The sequence below is a fragment of the Mirounga leonina genome, unplaced genomic scaffold, assembly GCF_011800145.1.
Source record: "Mirounga leonina isolate KUSES-001 unplaced genomic scaffold, KU_Mleo_1.0 Mir_151, whole genome shotgun sequence".
Classification (NCBI taxonomy): domain Eukaryota; kingdom Metazoa; phylum Chordata; class Mammalia; order Carnivora; family Phocidae; genus Mirounga; species Mirounga leonina.
Window position 1 is genome coordinate 32,577,981 of NW_023270377.1, and position 17,661 is coordinate 32,595,641.

Consider the following 17,661-nt stretch of genomic DNA (forward strand, 5'->3'; position numbering starts at 1 on the left):
TAGACAAGTAACTAGAGGCAAGTATGAGTTAGTGGGAAAAGCTTTGACCTAAGTGGGGGCAGAAAAATCTGGATTTGAGCCTTAGATTTGCCACATAGAAGCTGTGTGACTTTGAGCAAATCACCGTACTTCTCTGGGCCTCAGTGTCCTTAACTACAAAATGAGAGACTTTTCAAACTGTGGACTCATAGTTCCAGTGGCTCTGTATAGACCTCCTGCCTGGGAGTCATCTTAGGAGGGGAAGAATTAGCTGGACTGTGGAGAAGTTGCGGGGAGACAGACCAAGCCCACTTCAACCAGACAGCTCTGCTTATCCATTTTATCTACTAGGGTCCTCAGCAAGTCTATTTGGTAAGCACTTCCTCTGCTTAAACGACGATGATGGCCATGCCTACATTCCCGCTCGACTCTAAGGCTCTCTGAATTGGATCAAACGTAAGGGAGGTAGAACTCATAGTTTCACAGGCTTTGTAAAAAATGTAAGTACCATCATATGCAAAAAATAAAGAGGAACTAAATATTCTTCAACACTCCATACTGATTTTTTTTCTCAAAAATAAAAGAATTCCCAGCAGATTCAGAGAGAACTATTATTTTTGACATTTTTCTTCTTTAGGAGGCATAAAGTGGTGATGACACATTTTCAGCCAAATGTGAGGTAGGGGAGTCTTTGTGCTTATAGGAACCATGAGAGGTTTCTGTCAAAGGAAAGGAGGCTCCCTAATGTTTTTTAGTGGCTCTCTGCTGGTGGCTATCAGAATGCCTTCCAGTATGGGCTGCTGGGGCTTCGCTGGCCTCACTGTGGTGAGGGAAAGAACCCTACTTCTCTATGAAGTCCGGGAACAAGCCCGGCTATCACAGCCTGCCCTGTGGTATATGTGACAGACCCAAATTAGCCCCATGCCGAGCTTCATGGGAATCTCCCATAATTTCTGTAAGGAGAGCATGTCGGTCAGGGCTTAGTGGAGAATGGAAACCACCAGATGCTTTAAAAAGGAACGGAGTTACTCTACAGAACTTTGGTGCTTATAAAGTTGCTGTCGCATCCACCTCTTGACACACTCAGTCTTCATGAGCTTGCTTGCCAGTGTAAGCAGCCCAGAGCTTCTGCCTCGCTTCTGCTCACCATTGTCTCTTGCAAGTGCAGCTCTTTGGCAGAACCCAAATTTGTATGCAACCTCCCGATGGCAAAGGTTATCTGGGAAGTGTTTTTAGCCTTCTAGACTCTGCAATTCAAGAAGACCCACTGGAAGGAAATGCTGGGTGCCAAGTGACCATATCCAGTCATGTTTTCCTTTATTTCAATTGACCTGAGATCCCTAAAACTGCCAACATGATTTCTTATGGGTTATTAACAAACACGGATTGGGGCAAAAAGACCTATTGACACACTGGCTTCTTCTTACCTTCCTCTACTTCTCACTCAGAGATGGATGGATTGTGGACCCTATGATTCAAAACTGATGTTTGGAAAATGAAAATAAGAACAGTCATGAGTTATTGAATGGCTGAGATCCTGCTTCAGGATTCAGACAGCAGAGCTGCCCCACCAAGGGAGTCTCCTTGGGAAAAGGGCATATTTAGTAACATACAACATTATAGCTGGAAGGAACCATAGAAACATCAGTTTAGCATTTTCCCAGGTGTGTTCCAGAAACGATTTAGATCCACATGATGCTTTGCAGAAAACAATAAAGAACTAAGTGGTCAAATAAGTTTGGGCAATGATGCATCACCTCATCTGAAAGAGCAGGAATTCACATTAGCATATTAGAGTCCTTGTGAAATCCTGCAGTAAGGAATCTGCTTAGCTTTAGCCCACTGGCTTCCACACCTATTTGACCTCAGAAACTTTCAGGTTCTTTTTACAATGCCTGTTAACCTTGTGAGGAACTGGAGTTCTACGGGACATACGCTGGGAGGATTGGATCTCATTCCAACTCCTCTTTCCGCATATGAGGAAGCTGAAGTCCACAGCAGTGAAATCACTTGCCCATAATCACAGAAGTCACAGGTGGCAGAGCTGAGAATAACCTCAAGACTTTGGACATTTAGTCTGGAGTTCTTTCTTTTTACCCCTCACACTACTCTGTCTAAAGGCCTTTTCCTCCTTTAAATCTCCAGGCATCTTCTTTAAGGCAACAGTTGCTAAGAGAAAGACTACTCAAGGAAAATCATATTCTTTTACCCATGGGTTGCCCAAACCAGCATTATCACAGATGCCAAATGGGGAAAACAAAGAGAAAGTCAACCATTTAGTATATGTTTGCCTCCAAATAAGCAGTGTTTTGAGACCAGCTGGGATATCCTTAGACCCTTCATCTTTCTGTTTACCAAATTGCAGAGCACCAGGAAGTGACATGAAGTATATGATCTATTACCGAAACTAATTACCCCCAAATCTAGTGACCCTAGAACAATAAACCTTTATTATATCTCACTCAGTTTCTGTGGGAATCTGGAAGCGGCTTTGGTGTGGGATTCTGCTGCAGAGCTTCTCGTGAGGCTTCAGTCACAATGACAGGTGGGACACAGTCATCTGAGGGTTTCACTGGGGCTGCAGCATCTCCTCTCGAGTTGGCTCACGCATAAACCTGGAAAGTTCATTCTAGCTGCTGGCAGGAGGCGTTACGCCTCACCATATAGACCCCTCCACAAGGCTGCTTGAGTGGCCTCATGACAGACATGCTGGCTGGCTTTCCCCCGAGTGAGTAATCCAAGAGAGAGAGCGCAAGGAGGAAGCTGCAGTGTCTTTCCCGACCCAGGCTCGGAAGCCACACCCAATCACTTCTGTCATACTCTACATTTATTAGAAGTGAGCCACTATGTCCAGTCTACACTCAAGGGAAGGAGTATTAGATTCTCCCTTTTGGAGGAACAAGGGTCAAAGAATTTGTGGACAAAACCACCATACCAAGAAAAAGTGCTGAGAAGAAGGATGCTAATTAAATGGCCAAAGCATAAGGAACATATTTGCAGTAAACATCCATTTAGGACAAGAACAAGTGCTAACTGGAAACTGTGAAAGAGATCAAGAATTTAAATTTATGTGAGACCTGAAGTCCCAACCTGAATCACCGGAACAGATATCTGTGAACTTCTTGCAATAAAACACTTTTTTAGATTTATTTATTTATTCGAGAGAGCAAGAGTGAGAGAGAACATGCGCATGCTGGGGGAGGGGCAGAGGGAGAGAGAGAGAATCCTGAAGGAGACTCCCCGCTGGGCGCAGAGCCCCATGGGGCTTGATCCCAAGACCCTGAGATCATGACCCGAGTCAAAATCAAGAGTCCGACGCTCAACTGACTGAGCCGCCCAGGTGCCCCACAATAAGACACTTCTGAATAAAAAAACTTCTGAAAGAAAACTTCTCTTGTGGCCACTGTGACTGGGAAGATAGGTGAAGGGTATGACTCAAGGATAAGCAATGCAGAGCGCATATCCACTGCTTTGACTTGTATCCTTCCAAGTGAAGTTTTCCTTTCTTAAGCCTTTGAATTTTCTAAGTGTTGCAATATCCCAACATGACCAAGAGGGTCAAATTCCAGCTCTAGCCTTTGCATCTTTTTTTTTTCTTCTGAAGGTTTATATTCATTTCTCTAGGCTCTCTGAAAGTAAGATATCATGATCTAATTGCCTGAGAATTTATTTCCAAATAAATGTTGACAGAGTCTGAAAGTCTCAGAAAGATCAGACAGATCATATTGTCTCCTTTACTCAAGACTTTTTAAATTAAAAAAATACCCATCTGTGATCCCCAAAGAACTTTCCTTTCTGGCACCTGCGGTATTCAGTCAATTGACAAACATTTCTTGGACATATGATACAGATAAGAGGCTCTCCAGGACTCATGTAATATTTGGGAACTAAACAGAAAACAGATGCAGATAAAAACAATGATCACAAAAGTGGGATAGAGAGAGAGGAATGGGCTGAGGCAGTTGTATGAGAGGAGGTGGATTTACTAAGGAAACTGTCCCAGAAAAGATGAGTCCTTGCCTGGAGCTTAAAACCATCCTCAATATCTGTGGGCAATTGGGAAAAGGCTGGAAGGTAAGAGAAGGAAGCCTGAATGCTTGAGCCATTGGAAAGAAGAGAAAAGAGTGGACCCCAATGTGATGGGAGACAAGACTGAAAGTAGGGTGGGGAGGATGATCGGGATGGATCTGAACAAACTGAGCTACAAAGAGTTTGGTGTAATTGGAGCAAATCCTTTGGAAGAGTTGAACATTTTTTTCAGTATACTGCTTCTCAATATGAAACAAAACAGCAACAAAGCTTTCCCACTCATAGACAGTCTTTGAAGGCTAGATATGGCCTATAGGCCCCTGTAGGGAATATGGGTTTCAGGTTCTGCCTCGACTTCCAGGGCAAATGCCAATCACCATCAAGACCGAAGATCCACTAATTGTATGTGGAGGAAAGACTGGGGAGAGGCCAGTGACTGACTGACTGACTGACTGACTGACTGACTCACTGGTTGACTGATGGATGATTCACACCTTCAATAAGCTTTCAGTGAATGCCTTTAGGTTTGAGAGGCAAATAGCATTAAATACACTGTTCATGGGACTAGCACAAGATGGCAGGCAAGTCTCCATTTATTCATCAGAAGTTTCATTTTTCTCTTTCTTCCTTTAGTGTGGAAATCGTTGAAAGATTTTTTCTTTCTTTTTTTTTTTTTTAAGATTTTGTTTATTTATTTGACAGAGAGAGACACAGAGAGAGAGGGAACACAAGCAGGGGGAGTGGGAGAGGGAGAAGCAGGCTTTCCGCTGAGCAGGGAGCCCGATGTGGGGCTCGATCCCAGGACCCCGGGATCATGACCTGAGCCGAAGGTAGACACTTAACCGACTGAGCCACCCAGGCGCCCCCGTTGAAAGATTTTTTCATTGAAAATCGATTGTGATCCTGCTATAAATGTTTCAGGGACTGTGTTAGGTGCTGGGAACACCAAAGTCACTGAAACATCCTATTGACAATGTGACAACCAACTTAGAGCCTGAATATTTCCTATTTCTGTGTCTGACTATTGCTTTGCCAGAAGGGGGGTTATTCCTCCTGGAACAGAGTAGACAAATGCGCAGCAGGTGAACAGAATCATATTTTCTCCAGTTGTTAGCCCAGCGGTGTCACACTGACAGTGGCCTCCACCTGTCCAAATCCCACTTCCACCAAGTCAGAACCAAGTTATTGTTATATTTATATCGTGAGATAACCCAAGTGGTGGTGACACTGAATTTGGAACCCCTAATGCATTCTAGTTTCTGGAAACCCACGTACTAGGCAGCTACTTCCATAGGAATAGACATAACACGTAAACTGTAGCAATGGTCAAGAGCCTTCCCAGCTGCTGGCGGTGGAGGAGTTGATCCTCTCATTTTGGATGGGATGAGGAATCTTGGACATTGGGAGGGACTGACCCAGAGTCATCTGACACATAGATGGATGCAGAGGACAAGCCAGGGCTACTCAAATTTCCTGGCTTTGAATCCATGCTCTTTTTATTAAGCCAGTGGTGACATAACCTACCAAATGAGTGCAGATTTTAATCTCCCTCATCAAGAGGCCTGCTGGGCATACGTCTCGTGCATATACAGAATGATGGTTCCTGGGTGGTTGACACTCATCACCCTCTGACTTCACTTTTTTTTTTCCCCCTTTGCAAAATGGCTATTGCCCAGAGCCAGCATCTCTTCTCCAAAAATGTATCATGCCAGAAGGGTTTTTGGAAACTGTCTTGATATCTGTCAGAAGCCAGATGATTCGCAGCAATGAACTGATGCATATAACAAGGATACCTGATTGGATTACCAATTAGCCATCTCCATCTCTGGAGGGTGGTTGGAAACAAGAGAAAAGGCAGTGTTTAGTTTGGGCAATTACCAAAAGGGCTTATCATTCTCATCAAGGCCTCAACAGAGCACATTAGACCTCCTCCAAGCCATTCCACAGGAACTTCCCTGTCCAGATGCTCCAGCAAGAGCAAACTTGTCATGCAAACATTGGGTTATTGTGTCTGAGCTACAGAAGCACCTCTGTGTCAGTGAGAGGGAGAAACTGGCTGACTTGCATCTGTTTTTAATGATGTCTCTGCTGCTGGGAAGTTTTGGAAGCTACAGGTAAAATATTCCCATATAAAAGTGAGGCAGGCCTGGGAGGTATCATCTTACCTGTACCTGAAAGAGGCTCCTTGGTTTCAGTAGGCCTGGGGAGGAACAGGCAGATGTTTTCTCCATCTGGACCTGGCAAGAAGTGTCCCAGTGTGGGGTCTCTGGAATCTTCTTGAAAATAAGCACAAGCATGACTAGTGTTAATACCAGTGCAGGGGAGGCTCCCCGAATCCCCAGCAGGTAGATGCCAGTGTGCTCAGGTGCTTGCCAGAGTGCAGGCCCAGCCCTACTCCTGGGGTCCAGCAGAGCAAGGCCATCATGTAGGCCCTGCCCTCGACATCAGTGTGAGATGAACAGCGTGGGGCCCCACTAGCCTATGTCATGTCTTTGTGAGAGTCTGGTGAAGAGGCCCCTCTGGACTCAAGCAGCCCTACCTAGGCACGGCGAGGCTGGTGAGGAGCCCCTTGTGCTGGGGGCGTGTAGCCCAGCCCCTGGGCACAAGCCTTGGTGACTCCAGCCTCTGCTTCCTCTTTCCACCATGTGTCTCTATGCAGCATTCTGCAGGACAACCACACCCTATGGACCAATGCTGGGACTGCTTTGTGACTCCAGGGTCCCGAGGCCAGTGAGGAGAAGGAAGCTGTATTTCCCTCTGTTGCTTAGAAGTATTGAAGGTGTTTCTATAACTTTACCTTCCAAGTCACTGAAGCAAAGGGCTCAGGAGTAGAGCTGGCCACCATCCACAGTGGATGCTTGTAAGGACACAGACATGGAAACACATACACGGAGGCATGACATACACACACACGCAGAGAAACTCACACACATTTATAGAGAGGTGTGCACACACATATATATGCAGGGCAAGCACACACACACGCATGCGTGCACAACCGCGTATGCAGGTGTGCATGCATGTACACATGTGCCATGCATGAACAAGAATACACACACACCAGCAAATGCACAGTGTTCTCAGGTATGCATGTATGCACAATCACACACACACACACACATCTTGTGTATATATATATATATACAAGAACTCCCATAGCTGTGAAAGCTTACACATACCCTCATACACACATTCATTTACATACACTTACCCAACACACTTGAGGCTTTAGGCTGCACTCTTTTTTTTTTTTTAAAGATTTTATTTATTTATTTGAGAGAGAGAGAATGAGATAGAGAGAGCATGAGAGGGGGGAGGGTCAGAGGGAGAAGCAGACTCCCTGCTGAGCAGGAAGCCCGATGCGGGACTCGATCCCGGGACTCCAGGATCATGACCTGAGCCGAAGGCAGTCACTTAACCAACTGAGCCACCCAGGCGCCCTTTAGGCTACACTCTTATCGTAGTCATGGCCCTGGCATTCATTCTAATCAGATTCTCCCTTTATAAAAATGTCCGAGTATGGGCGCGTGTATGTGTTTGCTGTGGTTGGTCCTGGGCTATGCAACCTCCTAGGAACCCCCTTGTTACTGACATGACCATGGCTAAAGTTTGGTTCATTTGTATCAAATTTAACAGAGGACCCCTGCCATGCAAGTGTAAAAGGGAGGGGGTTGTAAGAGAAAGGTTCCGGGCCAAAATAGTTTAGAAGTGAAAATAACGTCTTTGGAGAAAGAGAGAGAGAGGTTTGATTTGGACCATTTCAGGGGCAGAGAAGCTGCAAATACATAATGGAGTTACTGACCTATGTATTTAATTTATGCTTACAAGGCTTCAGCTATAAATGCTTGGGGGAGGGGGGAGGGAGAGAGAGATGGGGAGGGAGAGAGGGAGAGACTTCAAGAGTGAGGCATGCTGTCCCTGAGTGAGCATGAGATGAAAATGAAAGATACCATACCCGCTGTCTTTGTGGCTCTCGGTTCCCACGTGCCCCTCAGAGTGTGAGTTTCTCGCAGCCCCGAGTGTGATTCGGCTGTTAACAGAGATCCTTTCTTCACATGTCTGGCACCCAAACACACACCAGTCTCCTTCATCTGGTGTTCAACCAGAGACAACAGCCCCACACTCTCACTAAGGAGGGACAGCTGGGTGGCTGCTCTTTCTAGAAAATGGTTTTGTCAGTGTCCAGCACGGCACCTCCCTAAGGGACTTTCAGGGGGTAATTTGGACTCTGAGCAATTTATGCTTTATGAGCTGCCTTTAGATCACAGCCCCCATGGAAGCGATTCCTGCTCTGTCTCTGCATTATTGCTCGTGGATAAGCATCTTAGTCTCCTCCTAGACTGTTGGCTCTTAAGGATAAGAACTTTCAGGGGGCCTAAGTCATAGAGGAAGTGGATTTGCTTTGCCTCGCCCTTCAAGAGAAATCCAGAGTCCTTCCCTCTCTGTGGACAGGCCTCGGGCTCTGCACGGGGCTGGAGGGGGGCTTCTCTCTGGGGACTCTTGCTCTTGGCGGGGTCATGTCAGCAGGCTCCTTTGCCCCGGGGAGGGTGTTGAGTACGCTTGGTAAATCCAGGAGCGTGTCTCCCTGATGAGCACGGGGAGCTGTGTCATCACACGTTGCTGCCAGGAGTGAGGAGAGCACAGAACAGCTTGGCAGTGCGTGTTGGTGCAGCAAACCCTTAAAACATGTACTGACTCTTTGGGGAATATTCGTGGTGAACATTAATCCCAGACATTGTTGGAAACACTGCTGATTTCCCCCTTTTCAATGGGGTGGCTTTCAGACAGCTTACATCACAGCTGCTGTGTGGCCCTGGCAGATGATTAAAATGATCCCAGAGCCACAGACAAGTTGAGGAGGGGGGAGGGAGGAACAATCACCCCAGGAGTGATTACCTTGTCCTTCTGCTGGGAGTGCCCCCCTGGCCCTTCTCACATCCAAGGGGCCTATGGAGCTGCTGCAGCTTGATGTCCTGGGACTATCCAGGCCCCTCGGGCTCTCTGGACTTTTTCTTCCTTTAATCAGGGACCATGGTGGGGTCACATTCTGGGGTGGGGCATCATCATCTTCCAAAGCAAAAGGAGAAAAAACACAAGTGAGAAAACTTCTGAATCAGCAAGAAGGAGAGAGAACCTCTTTTTCTGACTTGGTTGATGGCTCCTTGTGCTGAGGCTGGTTTATTCCACTCCATTCTTCAAATTTGTCCCTCTTTCTAGCCTTGCTAAGGAGTGGAGGCCAAGTGACTCCCTCCCACCACCCATGGAGGCCAAAGTGGCTAGAACAGTGGTCCTTCAGTTGGGGAGCTTCCAAGAACTGGGAGGACTTGAACAGTGGTTGTTGTTGTCATCTTGTTGATGGGCTCCTGAGAGAGAAAAAGGACTAGAGAGGCTATGAGATCCTTCTAGCCCCCAAAACAAAGGCTCAAACTAGAGAGACTCCATCCAGCTTTAGAGCTCATGGGATTGTTGGCTACAGATCCAACCACAAAGCAATTTTTCTAAGCAGAACCAATGGTCACATGGCTCCTCAAGGTCGTAAAGTACAAAGTAGCACCTTCCAGATGCTAGTTAGAGGGTAATGGGATTGATGATAATGCTCCACAAAGCATATCCTGCCCTCCACCTCTGTTCCCTTTCTCCAGTTCTTTTTCAAAATCAGTAGGGACTACTCTAGGAAGAGTGAAACCCAGTCATCTAAGTGATGGAGACCTTGTCTTAATCTCAGAGGGTGGTCTTTATTTTATATTCAACACACTGTTGCTGTTGTGTTTAAAAGCTGGCTTCACACATAATTGCAAAGTATGCCAGGCTACTTATTTATTTCAAAGGGAAAAGGTATCTTTACAATGGAGAAATCTAGTAGACACCACCTTTAAATAAATAATGAATTTTAGGGGCGCCTGGGTGGCTCAGTTGGTTAAGCGACTGCCTTCGGCTCAGGTCATGATCCTGGAGTCCCGGGATCGAGTCCCGCATCGGGCTCCTTCCTCGGCAGGGAGTCTGCTTCTCCCTCTGACCCTACCCCCTCTCATGTGCTCTCTCTCTCTCTCTCTCTCATTCTCTCTCAAATAAATAAAATCTTTAAAAAAAAATAATGAATTTTAACATCCCCTGTAATGAAACAATTGAAAACAAATGGAATAAATATGAAGGGATATTTCCTATCTCTTGATGTGATATGCTGAGAAAGACGTATCATGACCTACATACTGTTCTTGCCAAAAATGTTGGATCTGAATCTAATCACAAGGAAACAGACAAATCAAAATCGAGCATAGTTCTGAAAAGCAACTGGCCTCTCTTCTTCAAAAATGTTGATGTCATGAAAAACAAGATTCTAAAGACATGGGACAATTAAATACAATACATGATCCTGAGTAGAATTCTGGATTGACTGGGAGGGAAAACTACAAGGAACATTATTGGTATAATTATGAAAATTTGAATATGGACTATATATTAAAAATAAGTTTTCTTGAGTATGGTGGTTATGGGAGAAAATCAATGCTCTTAGGAGATATGTGCTGATAAGGGAAGAAATATACAAAGTCTGCAATTTAATCTCAATGGTTCGGCAATAAAATATGTATGGCATATGTGCATATATAAAATCTGGCTTTATTTCTATGATATTAGAGGTGAGATAATCTAGGGCTAAGCAAGTAAATGGGTACATGCAACCTCTGGCAATGGGACAATCCTGCTTAGTAGCTTTAAACACCCTTGCCCCAGGAATCTTCTTTTTTTGTTTAAGTTTTATTTATTGGGGCACCTGGGTGGCTCAGTCAGTTAAGTGTCTGCCTTCGGCTCAGGTCATGATCGTGGGGTCCTGGGATCCAGTCCTGCATCGGGCTCTCTGCTCGTGATCTCTCTCTCTCATGTCCTCTCTCTTAGGTAAATAAAATCTTAAAAAAAATAAAGATTTATTTATTCATTTTAGGTGGAGGGGAAGGAGAGGGGAAGAGGGAGAGGGAGAGAAAGTGTCAAGCAGACTCCATGCTTGGGAGGAACCTGACATGGGGCTATTAGGACCCTGAGATCAGGACCTGAGCTGAAACCAAGAGTCATATGCTTAACTGACTGTCACCCAGGCACCTGTCCCAGGAATCTTTGTAAGAAAGATTGCCATGCAAATCTTGCCTCTTTAGACTCTTCTTTATGCATCTACCACTAGGTTGGGTCACATACTGAACTAGCTAACACCAAGGTATTAGGGACTTCTTAGACCAGCTTCCCCTTGGGGAAGAGGATGGACAAGCTCTAGAGGTGGCAGAGGATGGACAAGCTCTAGATCCTTGGTGGACATGGCAGCTCAAAACAGGTGGAGAGCCGTGTGAAGTGAGGATACCAAAGATGAAATTCATTTGTTGCCATTGATCCCAGTGGCTCAGGCTGAGCACTGCACGTTGTGGTGCACAGATAGAAAGCTGCTTTCCTACAACTGTTTGCACACAGAGGACCCTTGCCCATAATTGTTTGTTTTTTTTTTAAGGAAACTTCAGAGTCTTTAGGATGTTAACTCTCACTTAAGAGAAAGAGTAAACAAGCCCCTGCTCCAATAATCAAAGGAAGCTCTCAAAACTGAAACATTTCAAGAACATCCTGACCTGGGCTCATTGTTTTGTTCATTCTGAAAGACAGTATAGTGTAATGGGTGGGAGGACGGATTCTGGCCCCAGAAGGCCTGAGCTCCAGTCCCAGCTAGGCCACTTGTATTTGTGTGACCTCAAACATATTACTTATCTGTCAGGGCTTCAGTTTCTTTTTCTTTTTTTTGAAGATTTTATCTATTTATTTGAGAGAGAGAAAGAGCACAAGCAGGGGGAGTTGCAAGCAGAGGGAGAAGCAGACTCCCCGCTGAGCAGGGAGCCTGACGTGGGACTCCATCCCAGGACCCTGAGCTGAAGGCAGATGCTTAACGGACTGAGCCACCCAGGCGCCCCAGAGCTTCAGTTTTGTGATCTGTGAAATGAGGTTAGGGTTGTTGTGAGGAGTAAGTGAGATAAACTGAGGATGGTGCCTGGCACAGAAGGAGAACTCCGTAAATATGAATGCTCATCTTTCTACTTCTGATTACCACTAGTCAGAGATCACTTAGCATTTGTTGTATAGTCATTCTGCCCTTTGGAAAGGAGGTTCAGTTTTCTGAAAATGCGGGGCTTTCAAAATATGATGCATTATTTCCAGCCTATCAACACATAACAAATACATTTAGATACACTCATGTGTATAGTTTCAAATGTCCATGTGATGTTTTGAAAAATTGGAGTGAAGTCTTTCGTTGATATTATGACTTTTAATGAATAAATACGTATTCCTAAATTGATTAGAAATGAAATTTCATTGGTTAAACACATAGGATAGACGATAAAGTATGCAGAAATGTTCAGTAGGTTGGGTGCTGTTTTATATCTACAACCAGAAACTATGAGTAGGGGGATGATTCAGTGAGTAAGCTGCATGAGCTAGACACTTTGGCTAAGGCAAGTGCTACCTGAACTAAGTCATCTTCGAGGGGCAGGGGATGAGCTAGCCTCCCTTCCAGCCTCCTTTTTCATGGCTGAGGACTCTTGTGCGTCTTGCCTTGCTTCCCTTCGGGGTGAGAGTCCTGTGGGGTGCTGGAGGGAATGAATAGCTACCTTGATGTGAGAGCGTGTCCCTGCCTGTGTCCATTGGGAGATGCACGGTTAACTCCCTTGGCTTTTCTAAGGATGCATGCTTCAGGGGAGGTTTCCATAAAGGCCTGGCCTTTTCTTCTGTTTCTGGTCCTGGCTCAGGGTGTGGAGCTGCTAGGAGACAAAGAGAAAGACAAGTTTTGTAGATGTCTGTGGTTTTTGCCAGTTGTCTCTTCTTTTGGAGGCCCATCTCTCCCCTGCTCACGTATGTGGTTTGGGTGGAGCTGTGTCTGTTCCCTGACTCTGGGGGTAGGCATGCGACTGAAGCCTAGCTAATAAACACTCCTCACTGTCTGAGCTGTGGTGACTGGGTCCAGGATGGGCATACAACCCACGCCTGGCCAATGAGAGGCAATTCTGGTACTTTTACAAGAGCTTTTAAGGGGCTTATCCTTTCTAGTCCGATTAACAGGTAAGAGGTTAGCATGAAATTGCAGGAGGCCATCTTTGCTACCATATGGGGACATATGAATATGACCAGAAGACACCTTCTTCTAGATTTGACCCTTTTTCTTCCTTTAAAAATCATTCTCTGAAGGGGATAGCCCCGGGGAGGATCAACCATGATTTAGGAGAGGGTTACATTAGGGAGACCCCTGTCCCAGTCCTTACCGGCCTGCCTGTGTTCCATGAGGAACACCCAAACATAAGGGACCTACCTCTTCCAAGTAGTTTTTCTTTTGGGGGCTGTTGGGTGTGGAAATGAATCTCCACTGGGAAGGTGAAGAGCTCTGCTGGAGGTTCACTCCTCAGGGGGTCCAGGACTCTGGGCTGTTCTTCTGAGAGAGGGGGTAATTTCAAAGCCTTTGGCACCTGGAGAAAATTTTTAAAACAAAACAAAACCCGACATGGCAGGTATTTAAAAACTGCTGCTTGCAGAGGACAAACGACACTGTGTCTTCTTGTGAATCTGATGCCAGGTGCTGCGGGGTGCGACGTGGCTTCAGAACCCATGGCTGAGACGTAGAGCCAACCAAGCCCGCAGCTAGCTTTCTGATCAAAGCGGCGCCGCTTCGCTTTTTGCGAACCTGGCAATGCCCCTCCCTTAATCCAGCTTCTCACTCCCCTGAGAAGTATAAACGTGATAAATTCACCAGCCTTCGAGACAAACTATAGTCTTTCTTTGTCTTGCAGCCGGGGAAATTAAGCCAGATTGGAATAATATAGCTGAGATTTCCGTGTACAGAGAGGAGGAACCTCTACATATGTTGCCAAGGGAAAAAAACAGGGTACAGAACATTGTGCAACCTTTTAGGTTAAAAAGGGTAGAAAGCAGGAATATGCATTTGTGCTTGCTTACTTTATGTAAAACTCTCTAAGCCTCAAATTCTTTTTCTGTAAAATGGAAGTAATCATACTTCCTACCTCATAAGGTTGCCGTGAGTAGTAAATGAACTAATTACACGTAGTTACAATCGTGTTTGGAATTAGAATTTTTTCTATATTTCTTTGAGAGTAGACTCTTCTCTCATTAGGTTTAATGTCCAATCTTGCCACTTGCAGGATATCTAGGTGTCTCTACATTTCTGCGATATGAACAGAGCTAAAAATGAATCACCATGTGACAGAATCAGCAACAACTTTAGCCCAGTTTTTTTGTGTCCAAAAAACCCCAATACATGTGTGTGCATGCATGTGTGTGTGTGTGTGTGTCCAGAGAGAGAGAATGAGACATTGGGGTAGTACTTAGAGCCTCCTCTTTCCAGTTATTCAAAAGTTGCTGAGGGGCATGTGGGTGGTACGGTTGTTTGAGTGCCCAACTCTTGGTTTCGGCTCAGGTCGTTATCTCAGGCTCTTGGGATCAAGCCCCATGTTGGGCCCCGTGCTCAGCGCGGAGTCTGCTTGGGTTTCTCGCTCCTTCTGCCTCTGCCCCTCCCCACCTCTCTCTCTCTCAAATAAATAAATAAATAAATAAATAAATCCTTAAAAAACAAAAGTTGCTGAAAATTTGTCCTTTTAGTTTGTAGCTTTTAACATATGAACTTGGCTCTGTGAAATGTACATGTGTGCTGGGTTTCAAGGAGTTCAATTTCACAGAAGGAAAAATAAAAACGTTTCTCATTTTTTTTTAGTGTTCAAAGAGAAAAAAAAATGGCCAGAAACACACGTAAGCATCCTCCATGTTTAGAGTTGAATGAGGAAGGAAATTCAACCAACTATATGCAGGGAGATTTTTATGATTTCAAGACATTAAGAAAATGATTAATCAAATGCGCGCACATAGGATCTTTATGTTCCTGGAGACCTTCGCTGCCCAGGTACCAGCTGCCCACCAACTGCCCTTTTCTGAATACTGACCTTGTGTGTGTTGTTTGACAAGGTTTGCATTGAGAAATCTATGTGGAAACCCAAATGATCTGTGTGAGGTATGCTGACAAACCAATCCTTAATTTCTTTATTCTAATTAAAACCTTACAGAGTTTCAGTATAGTGGAAAATATTGCCTTCCTCTGCTAACCCATATACATGGGCTGGAGGAAAGGACTCCCATCCTCTGAGCCTGGCTTGGTTCTGGGCTGACCTGGGGTATGGGATCGAGGGCTTTCCTCAGGCCTGCAGTGACTCTGGCAGATCAGGCCTCCTGTTTACTCGTGGTCCAAAGGAACCTGGGAAGACAGAGGCCCTTCTGGTGTGGATGGGAAGGTTTTGATCAGGTTAGACACAGGAAATCTGAGAAAATCTTGAACAGGTTGAAAATAACCTCCTTCACTGGCATCAGGAGCACCTGGAGCTCCTCCAGTGCCACTTCGGAGACTGTGAATCCCCACAACGAACTAACATTGCTATCGTTCCCAGTCCAAGACCAGATACTTCCACGGGAATGCATCATCTCATGTTATCCTTCCATCTGCCTGTGGGGTGGGCATGATGGTCTGTATGCACAGAGGAGGTCAGTGCAGCTCAGAGGGGTGGGTGACCTGCTTGAGTTCATGCAGCTGCTACAGGGCAGAACATTCCAGAGCCCCTGCTTGCTCCTGTTTGGCTTAGGTACCTTCAAACCCCCGAAGACCCACATAGAATTTCAAAGCAGGACGAGGCCAGAGACAGCTAGGAACATTCCTGAGGGGAAAAGGTGTACTTGACTTTTGAAAAGGTTGGTAAAACTGCCAAATTTACTGTACATTTTCAAAAGTGACAGGTCCTCAATTAAGCAAAACCACTGCTGGATTGCGATCGCCAGCATTTTGAATTTGAAGTGGGTCAATTGCTTGCAAGCTCAAATTCTGTCCTTATATGTTTACAGATAAGCCCCAGCCCCTTAATAGCACAAGGGACTCTTGCCCCCAGAGTGCGGTAATATCATGTGCTCTAAGGTAGAACCGGGGGGCAGTTGAAACTCCTTGTACTTCACTATTTTCAACATTTAGTAAATTGTAACAGTTTTATTTCAGCCCCACATGGTGAGCTCAAGAGCGAGTAAGGCCAGTTCTCTGTTTGAGGCATCATCCCTTTGAGTTGCCTTGTTCCGAGACTGAGATTAATCTTTTAAGGGCAAGCACACATGCGCACGTGCACACACACACACACACACACAACCTTTTTCTTCTTCACTTCCCCAGCTGTGTTTTTCTCCGAGCCGGTAGCAGGTGCTATAGGAGGGAAAAGGCATCTTTCAGCAGGAGGCTCCTGTAACAAGTGGCAGCTTCTGCCCTTGTGGAGTCTTATATTCCCTTGTCTGTCTGTGGAAACAGGGTGGGAATGAGAACTTATTAGTTGCAGGTATGAGGATGGACAGTTGACTTTCAACTTTTATCCCTTTTGGCTTAACAGGAATAGAGGCAAGAACAGGCACTGAGCCAGGGCTTTAGTGCAGGCAGGTTCAGGGAGTCCTAATCTCATTACCTGGGTTGGGTTCTTGCTGGCAAGTCAGGTGATGGAGGGAATGATAATGATAATATTAACAGTTAACACATATTAAGTGCTAACTATAGGAAAAGAATGATACAAAGTTTTACATCCAGTAACTCACCTAATCACTGTAATAGTCTTATGAAGGTATTATTGTTATCCCCGTTCTACAGGCAAGAAAATGGAGCCAGCAAGACCAAATACCTTGCTCAAGATCACAACTAGAAAGTGAGAGTAACTTACACCCAGGCAGTCTGATTGCAGAATGCGTGTGCTTGAGTACTAGGCAAAAAGGAGGCTGGCAGTCTTGTTGCCACCTTCCAATGGACTTTGGCTGTTACTTTCTAAGATGAGAGGCCCGAGGAAGTGACGCTCAGCATGCCTCAGTGTTCTCAAATGAACTCCGCATGATTAGGGTTACCCAGATTAACAAGCAAGACATGTGGCTTCTTACCGCTGAGATCTGCCTTTCTATTGGGGAAGGCCCCTCCATAGAATGTAATGTGGGATTTGTCACTCAGGAGCCAAGAATGATCCATGTGGGCATGCCCAAAGGCCCTTCGGGAGGTTATGTTTTCACTGTGGCTCTGCTTTGAAGTGTGTATACGATGGTGATTCTCTATTGATGCGTCCTGGGGAACGACAGATACACATTCCTGTAAACAGGCTTTCTAAAGAAACAGAGCAGGTCAGTCAGACCTTGTGGCTAGACTCTTGTTGCAAGGAAGAAGTCTCTTTTGCAGCTTAGGAAGAAAAACAAGGTTGTAACAGTATGATCTCTAATGCTATTTGTTATAAGGAAACATTGTATTATTGTGAGAGCAAGAATGAACTTTAACCATGCCTGACACACAGTTCTTTCTTTTTTTATTTCATATAGTGCTTTCCTGCAAAAAAAAAAATTTTTTTTAAAAATCAAAATGAAGCTCTAGATCCTGGCCTTTATGCATTGTAAAATGTTTCTCCCTCTTGCCCTTCTCCCCCGTGGCACCTCTCTTCTCCCCCTTTGCAGCTCACAGTGGCACGTGACTTTCTTGTCGGTCAGAAGAGCTTAAAGACGGGAGCATGTGTTGTCTACGTTGCTCTGAACCGCTGTTATCTTGTACACACATTCACACACACACACAGG

The 17,661-nt window shown here is 45.3% G+C and overlaps 1 protein-coding gene across 2 annotated transcripts in view; it reads right to left on the reverse strand.

The window, feature by feature from the left end:
* The window catches only part of KIAA2012 (KIAA2012 ortholog), a 102,687-nt gene that overhangs the window by 60,547 nt on the left and 24,479 nt on the right, over positions 1-17,661 (reverse strand). The window contains exons 6-11 of one of the 2 annotated variants that reach the window (XM_035007364.1): positions 16,987-17,164; positions 16,221-16,363; positions 13,343-13,496; positions 12,648-12,797; positions 8,905-9,075; positions 6,174-6,281 (exon numbers count right to left, since the gene is read on the reverse strand). In XM_035007364.1, coding sequence (XP_034863255.1) covers positions 6,174-6,281; positions 8,905-9,075; positions 12,648-12,797; positions 13,343-13,496; positions 16,221-16,363; positions 16,987-17,164 — 904 coding nt within the window. Of the gene's footprint in view, positions 1-6,173; positions 6,285-8,904; positions 9,076-12,647; positions 12,798-13,342; positions 13,497-16,220; positions 16,364-16,986; positions 17,165-17,661 lie in introns of both variants that reach the window. The other variant, XM_035007363.1, reaches the window with a different exon arrangement.